Source organism: Lotus japonicus, chromosome 1 (assembly GCF_012489685.1).
Source record: "Lotus japonicus ecotype B-129 chromosome 1, LjGifu_v1.2".
Classification (NCBI taxonomy): Eukaryota; Viridiplantae; Streptophyta; class Magnoliopsida; order Fabales; family Fabaceae; genus Lotus; species Lotus japonicus.
This window is the reverse complement of record NC_080041.1, coordinates 58,726,538-58,734,179: the sequence shown is the minus strand read 5'-3', so window position 1 is coordinate 58,734,179 and position 7,642 is coordinate 58,726,538. Positions and strand designations below refer to the sequence as shown.

At 36.9% G+C, this 7,642-nt stretch overlaps 1 protein-coding gene across 10 annotated transcripts; it reads left to right on the top strand.

Moving 5' to 3' along the window:
- Positions 1-808: 808 nt before the first annotated feature.
- LOC130733114 (uncharacterized WD repeat-containing protein C2A9.03-like) lies at positions 809-6,364 on the top strand. Of its 10 annotated transcripts, XM_057585190.1 has the most exons (10): positions 809-1,070; positions 1,168-1,344; positions 1,449-1,535; positions 3,136-3,189; positions 4,691-4,825; positions 4,908-5,018; positions 5,103-5,194; positions 5,273-5,378; positions 5,462-5,548; positions 5,639-6,364. In XM_057585190.1, the coding sequence occupies exons 1-10, from the start codon at positions 903-905 to the stop codon at positions 6,050-6,052; spliced, it is 1,431 nt and encodes a 476-aa protein (XP_057441173.1). In that variant the 5' UTR covers positions 809-902; the 3' UTR covers positions 6,053-6,364. The 10 variants fall into 10 exon arrangements, with proteins under 10 accessions (XP_057441173.1, XP_057441181.1, XP_057441188.1 ...); XM_057585198.1 differs by lacking the exon at positions 3,136-3,189; XM_057585205.1 differs by lacking the exon at positions 809-1,070 and having other exon boundaries at positions 1,321-1,344; positions 1,871-4,825.
- The last annotated feature ends 1,278 nt before the right edge of the window (positions 6,365-7,642 follow it).

The following is a 7,642-nucleotide window of genomic DNA, read 5'->3' as shown; positions in this document are numbered from 1 at the left end:
GAGGTTCTGGGTTCCTTTATTTCTTCTCCTTTCTCTGTTTATGGCTTAGGGAAGGTTGGGGTTGTTTCGGGTGAGGGGTTTTGGCAGTGGCTTGGATTTAGAGAGGAGAATCAGCGGTGGTGGAGCTTTTTGAAAAGGGTATTTGAAGGTGTTGAGGAGAGAATCGATGATGGTGGATGACGAAGATTGATGGAGAAATGGATTTTCACTTCTGCAATTTTTGTAGATGATGAAGGGGATTTGCTCTGATTTTGTTATGTGGTGGAAGGGGAAAATCAAAGAAAGAGATGATGAGTGAAGAAAATGGTGATTATTATTGAAAAAATTTTGATGTGGGTTAAGGAGCTGGGAATGGAAGAGATTTCATGGAGGTTGTGGCTGGTTTAGGAAGGAGGTGACGGTAGCAGCATGATTTGTTTTGTTTATTTATTTATTAAACTATTTTATTTTATTATTTTCTGGGTTAAAATGCCACATAAGCTCAGTCTTGCCAAAAAAAAATTCATGTCAGCATTCCGTTAACGTCCATCAACTTTTTTTAACCCAGGGACTACTGTGAAAGAGTTTTGCCACATTCAGGGATTGTGGGAGACATTTTAGAAGTTTAGGGACCAATGTGAAGGCGGCTGACACATTCGAGGGTCAAGTTGGCTATTTACCCCATTTTTAAGTAACGGCAGACGAGAACCGTTGAGTGATCTTAATAACGGCAGTTAAATGGAGCCCACAATGTTGCCCACGGATTCCAATGGCGGGCCCCACCTTCCCTCCCCCCCCCACCTCACTCCCTATAAGTACACCAATCGGCCACCTCTTCCTCCGCTCTTTCCGCAAACCCTCACCGCTTCTTCTTCTTCTTCCTATTCGAATTCACTCTCTGAAAACCCTAACCAGTAACCACCATGGAGCATTTCAACAACGATGACCTCGAGTACGTCGTCGACGATGGCTTCTACTCCGACAACGCCTCCGACTTCGAAGACGACCACCACGCCTTCTCCTCCGACGACAAACGGAGCTCCTCCTCCGCCGATTCCCCTGACTCCGACTCCGACTCCGATTTTGAAACGGTAATTTCTCTCTCTTTCTCTCTTTCTTGTTTTTGAAGTCTTTGTTAGCTTCGTCGATGGTGTTCACAATTCATTGGTTCAATTGATTTTGAAACAGAGTGGTAATAATAGTGCGAAAACTGACACCTCTGCTTCGGAAGCGAGGAACGGGAAGGATATCCAGGGAATTCCATGGGAGAAGCTTAATTATAGCAGAGACGAGTACCGTGTCACGAGATTGAAGCAGTACATGAACTATGAGAATCTCTCTCGTTCACGTGAAGACCTACACAAGGTTAATTTTTATTTTTATTTATAATTTGGAATACTACTACTATGTATGTAGCTTTTTAATTTTGTTATTAATTTTTGGTGTTTTTTGTTATTTTTGGTTCACAGGAGTGCTTGGAAGTGCAGAAAGGGAAGAGCTTCTATGACTTCCAGTTCAATACCAGGCTTGTCAAGTCCACAATTCTGCATTTTCAGGTACAGTTGAGGCTTTGTTCGTCGCGATTCATTAGTTAACTTAACTATGGATGTTCCACTATATTTGGGGGTTTTGGGGTGATTCATTTGACTTTTACTGCTATTTATATGTTGGATTTTGACTAGAGTTGCCGTTATTTAGTGACTAAAAACTATTAATCCCAGCTTATGTTCATTGGTTTACTGCTGTTATGTTATCATGTTTGTTATTGCTCATATTTTACTGATATTGTTAACTGCTACTGCTAACTGACCATATAAATAATTTTTCTATGCATGATTTTGGTATTGTTCTAGTTTTGCAGGATTGTGTAACCTGTACTATTTCTTTACAGGATGGAATTAGTGGCTGCGCCTCCTGTATATAAAGATTTATATCAAATCTCTTTGGAATTTCACATGCACAAAACTAACAACCAACTTCAAGTTTGAGAATTTTTCAACACTAATTTATGAAAACCTTGTTCTTCGACTGGAACCCAAAGAAATTATTCAACTTTTTTGGAAGCAAGTCTTGAGTCTGATCTGGGTGAATTTTTTTCCATGCCCAGATAGAAGAGAAATGAGTTTTCTTTATGATATATTCTTCATAAAGGGTTTCCATACAGAATTTTATTCACTGCATCCTCTCTCTGTTTTTTTACTTTACAAATTTTCTCCAGGATGCTTCTTTCTTTCCTTAAAACTGTTTTTGAAATTTCTTTCTTTTTAAAAACAAAAAGTAAACTTTTCTAAAGAATGATCTCCAATAGATGCCACATATTCTTTTGCACAGACAAGACGGTTTCATGCTAATTTATGGATATGGAGGCATCAAGGCTATGGTATGACTTGGCATTCTTAAAATTTTGGTGATGATTTCCTGTGAAAAAGATGTTTTTTTTGCCTCTATGTAATGAGCTTTCATGCGACATACTGAATGACTGTGCACACACAGCACTATGGATCATCCTATAAAAGCTTTAGAGACTTCATACCATCTTCTTCCAGTGTCTGAAATGGATTTCTGATTAAGATTCAGCACCATGAATTGTATTATACAAGTACAGTTTCTAACTAGAATCAGCAGAGTATTACACTAAAAAAAAGTTGGCCCCTTTATGTTAGTTCTTGTCAAACTAAGCCAACAATCTGTCTGGGTCCTGAAGTCAAATATTCTAGTTAAGTGAAGATATGTTCAATAGGCTTGGAGACGAAAGCCTACATGGCTGGCAGATTGTCTTTTAAGGCGGAAGGATTAACTTACATGGCACGAAACTGGTGACCATGCAATTAGTTGTCCTTTGATAATGATAAATTATGTACTTACATGGTTTCAGAGTAGTCATTACAACTGCAACAACAGTTAATAATTCTTAAGCCAAGGTTTCAATATTACAAATTTTTACACCTTGAATAATTTTGGAAGCATTGTATGTTTCCCATGATTATGTCTGCTACGTTATTGTTATATCATTACCTTCTACAGTATATGTGTTCATTTGCCTTTGTAATTATGCACCTATTCATCTAGTAGCTGTTGCACTGTACGTTTCTGCTATATAATTTATTGCTTGACTTGTTTCTGCATTTAGGCCTTCTATTTCTCTCTTTATGTCAGCTTTTAAAGCAGGTGGAGTGTGAGCAGCTTGGCAGGACATTATCTTATGGTATGGTAGGAAAAATATCTGACCACATTTGAGAGGGCTCTAACATTATCAGTTATTTGTTAGTGTTGATTTTGACATTATCAGGAGAGGCCTTGCCTCATATTGTTTGGCTATATATTTTTAGGATCTTCTTGTCTATAGAATAGTTATCATTTAAATATTTTTTACTTCATATTTAGTTACCTGTTAGATTTCTTGTCTGTCACCTGATTTCTGCAGTAGATTTTGTTTCATTTAGTATATGAAGATCACATTTTTTTTTGGAAGATAAATCATATCGTTATCATAAAATTGAGTACAAAGGTCATTACAACATCCTTCTCATGAAGGCCCCTTAATTGTGAGCCATATCCTCAAAGCAAAACCAAGGAGGATCAACCCTATTACAACCAATCTTAGTTAGATAGTCTGCAATTGTATTAGCTTCCCAATACGCGTGTCTAACACCCCAGCAATTCACCTCCCCCAACAGAAAATTGATTTGATTCCACTCGTTGAGGAGCTTCCACGGCCTGTTTTGTTTTGAATTCACCCTAATATGAAGATCAATTATACTTCATGGAACTAGTTTTTTTTAATCACTAGTATTTTGAAGAATTTTTAATTTTACATTTTTATCATCACAGGGCACAAGGTTTAAGTTGATGGAAATAAGTATAGTCACGTTTTCTTTAGAAGTTCTGTATTTTTGTGCTGGGCTTCTTGTTTGAGATCATAAACTCACTCTGCATAATAGTGATTCTTGACTTCAATAATGTTTCATGATTGATTATATAATGACCATTTTTGTGTTTACAACTTGATATTAACCATTTCCGTTTCTGTACTGTCATTGTCTTCCGCTTTCTCTCTACAGAAGTCAGGCTCGTCAGCTGTAGTTTGGCCACTGACTTGCTTCATAATTTTTAGCATTTCTATTTTTTAAATTCTACCTTTCTTGCATAGTAAAAAGAGAAAAGTGGGAAAATGGCTTTTCTATCGTCTATTTTTCTGTGCTTTTGGACCAATATCAACCCCAACAAATCAAACACTAACCATCCGGTGAAGAAAAATAGAATTGAAGTAACGTATTTGTGTGGAGTTCAGTAGTAGTGTAACTTATAGAGGGTTATATCCACTGTTGAAGTTTTAGGATTATTATGGAAAAGCGTAATGAGAATTTGTTGTAAATATTACTGACCTCATATCTATATTTACACTAACAATCTAGGTCAAGTACGAAAATAGTACATGTGTACTTGATTGAATGATATTGTCTTAGTGCTAATACTATAACTTACCAGATATTTGACATAGAATACCCTACTAATCTAACATTGTATTGATATTTATTGATACTAACGTTTCTCATTAACGGATCATGTTTGATAATGGATTGTGATGCTTGATTTAACTAGAATGGTATCAATACCTTATTTACCAAAATCATATAATTATAATATCTTTCTTTCTTTTCCTGGTTGTGTATTATTACTATTATCTTCATTATGTTTCTTTCCTGTGCAGCTGAGGAATTTGTTGTGGGCAACATCAAAGCATGATGTGTACCTTATGCAGAACTATTCAGTGATGCATTGGTCCTCACTACTCCGAAAGGGTAAAGAAGTGCTTAACGTAGCCAAACCAATTATTCCGAACCTTGTACGTATCCATTTAGTTGATAAAATCTGCTTCTTTTGTATTCAATTGCATTGGATCTAAGTGTTCTGATATTATTTTGCAGAAGCGTACTGGCTTTTTAGCTCAACCTGTCTCCAGAGTGCAAGTAAGCACCATGGCTGTTAAGGAAAATCTGATGGTGGCAGGTGGTTTCCATGGGGAGGTTATTTGTAAGGTAGGGTAAATCATGATTTCTTGCAATTGAATAATCAACTATATGAAGGGCCCTTGTTTAATGCACGGATTATTTGTGTACCAGAATTTGAATCAGTCTGGAGTTGCATTCTGCAGTAAAATAACTACAGATGACAATGCCATCACCAATGCTGTGGATGTTTTCCGCAATCCTGGGTAAGCATCTAAATGCAGAATCTTTGAATTTGAAATTTTTGCTTTGGTTTGATTTGTAACCGAACCTTCACTTTGCAGTGGATCATTGAGGGTCATCGCAGCAAATAATGACTCCCAAGTTCGGGTTTTTGATGCAGAGAATTTTGCTTCTCTTGGTTGTTTCAAGTATGTTTGGTCTGTCAACGTGAGTGTCATCAACTGATATTCCTATTACTAACTTCATCTCTAGGAACAGTATGCAAGTAACCATTATGTTTACATTTGCAGAATATTTCTGCTAGTCCGGACGGCAAGTCGTTAGCTGTTCTTGGGGACAGTACCGAGTGTTTGATAGCTGATGTTAATACCGGGAAGGTATGTTTAACTTGCAGTTGTATTTTAGGTGTTATTATCCCTAATTTTTTGTTTAATATCTGATTTTATGCATTTTACGGTGTCGCGTAGGTTACTGGGAGCCTAAAAGGACACTTGGACTATTCTTTTGCATCTGCTTGGCACCCAAATGGACAAATATTGGCCACTGGGAATCAGGACACAACATGCAGGTTGTGGGACATTAGAAATCTTTCACAGTCCATGGCGGTGCTCAAGGGAAGAATGGGTGCAATAAGGGCCTTAAGGTTCACATCTGATGGAAGGTTTTTGGCCATGGCTGAACCAGCTGACTTCATCCATGTTTTTGACTCACATTCTGGATATGAGCAATGTCAAGAGATAGATATATTTGGTGAGATTGCTGGAGTATCGTTTAGCCCGGACACAGAGGCTCTGTTTGTTGGTGTTGCTGACCGAACCTACGGTAGCTTGTTAGAGTTCACCAGAAATCGTAATCATCATTATGTAGATACCATGTTTTAATGGAGTGGAGTGCCTTCAAGATGTACAGCGATCTGCTCCATGTTCATATTTACCAGAGAGGATCTAGTATAGGTTTAATAATTAATATATGATTTTGCCAGGTCTCCTAGGTTATTTTGCTGTTGAATTTAGTGGAGAACGAGAGTTGTAAATTTTGGCTCTAGGAGCTGTTCCCTGAAGTTTTTTTCCTTTATAGTGTATGTTTTTTAATCTTTCTACAATTGATTTAAGTAAAAATCAATTTTAGAGAGAATTTGTGTGAGTAGTTTCTTGTATAAGAATTGATTATAAGAAAAGAGAAGTTAATCCAAATATACTGGAGATCAAATAGTTGATTGATTTTGCGTATGCATAAATTCTGCTTCCATAGTATTCTATACTAGAAACAATAGAATTAAGCAGTATATTGCTTTGAAGGTAGACTGCTCATTCTTAGCTCTTATCTGCAAAGCCTTGGTTCTCTATTCATTCATAAAGAAGCCTAAAAAAAAGCAGCTTTCATATTTTCAACTCACATTTTTCTCTCATTCTATTTTCACTCACTTTTTCTTAATCATTTACTATCTTTATGTTATCCATCCCATCACTTATCAATACAATATCTGTCACTTTTATTTTTATGTCTATCTAAAGATGTAGATGAAATTCAAGTGAACAAAACATTTTTTTAAAACAAGTCAAGTTCTTTGTCTCAATGGCTCAATGCATGTTCGACACCTCATGTCATCTTCTTTTGTTGTTTGGGTTAGGGAGGGAAAGAAATGAGGGTATAGTGCTATCAACGTGGGCACTACATGTTGGGCTGATTAGCCCTGGACTGTTCCAGGGGCTGACAAAGATGAAGTTTGGTTATCCATATATTAAAAAATGATTATTTAACTGCCGACCAAAACAAATGAAGAAGAATTGACGTTTTTTTTGAAATATGCAAGAAGAATTGACGTTTTACTCGGTTGGGTTTGGTGTCCAAATGTTTAAAACTAAAAAGTGATTATTTTGCTGCCGACAAACAAATGAAAGAATTGACATTTTATGCCATTAACAACGCTTAATGGCACGAAATGTTCACACAAAAAATATGAAATACATCTGACCTTTTACAAGTAATTTTATCTCATTGACCATATAATCACATCAACGTCTGCGATATATATTTCGTAAGAAATAACTTAACTATCAAATAATAGTGCTCATTATTCGATAAGGCCATTATCATGAAAGTTTACCATTTTACATACAAAAGTGTAGTCATGCAAGAAACCCCCCACTATCTGAAGAAGGCGTGACGAGCAAACAATGACCAAAGTGAACCCTGAAACCGGCCATAACAGTGATTTGTCCTTAAACGTCTCCCCCTATGACGATAACGACGTCGTTACACTTAAACCCTCAGGGGCTGATGGGGCGCCCGCTTGGTTTTACCTCCATGGCTACATCTTTACCGAGCTTTTCATGAAGCTCCCATTTTCTCTATTTGTCTGCGACATTCTTACCTTTTTAAATGTTGCCCCTTGCCAACTACTACCGAACGCCTGGGGATTCATTCGATGCTTTGAGTTGCTATGTGATCAACTAAACGTCACCCCGACT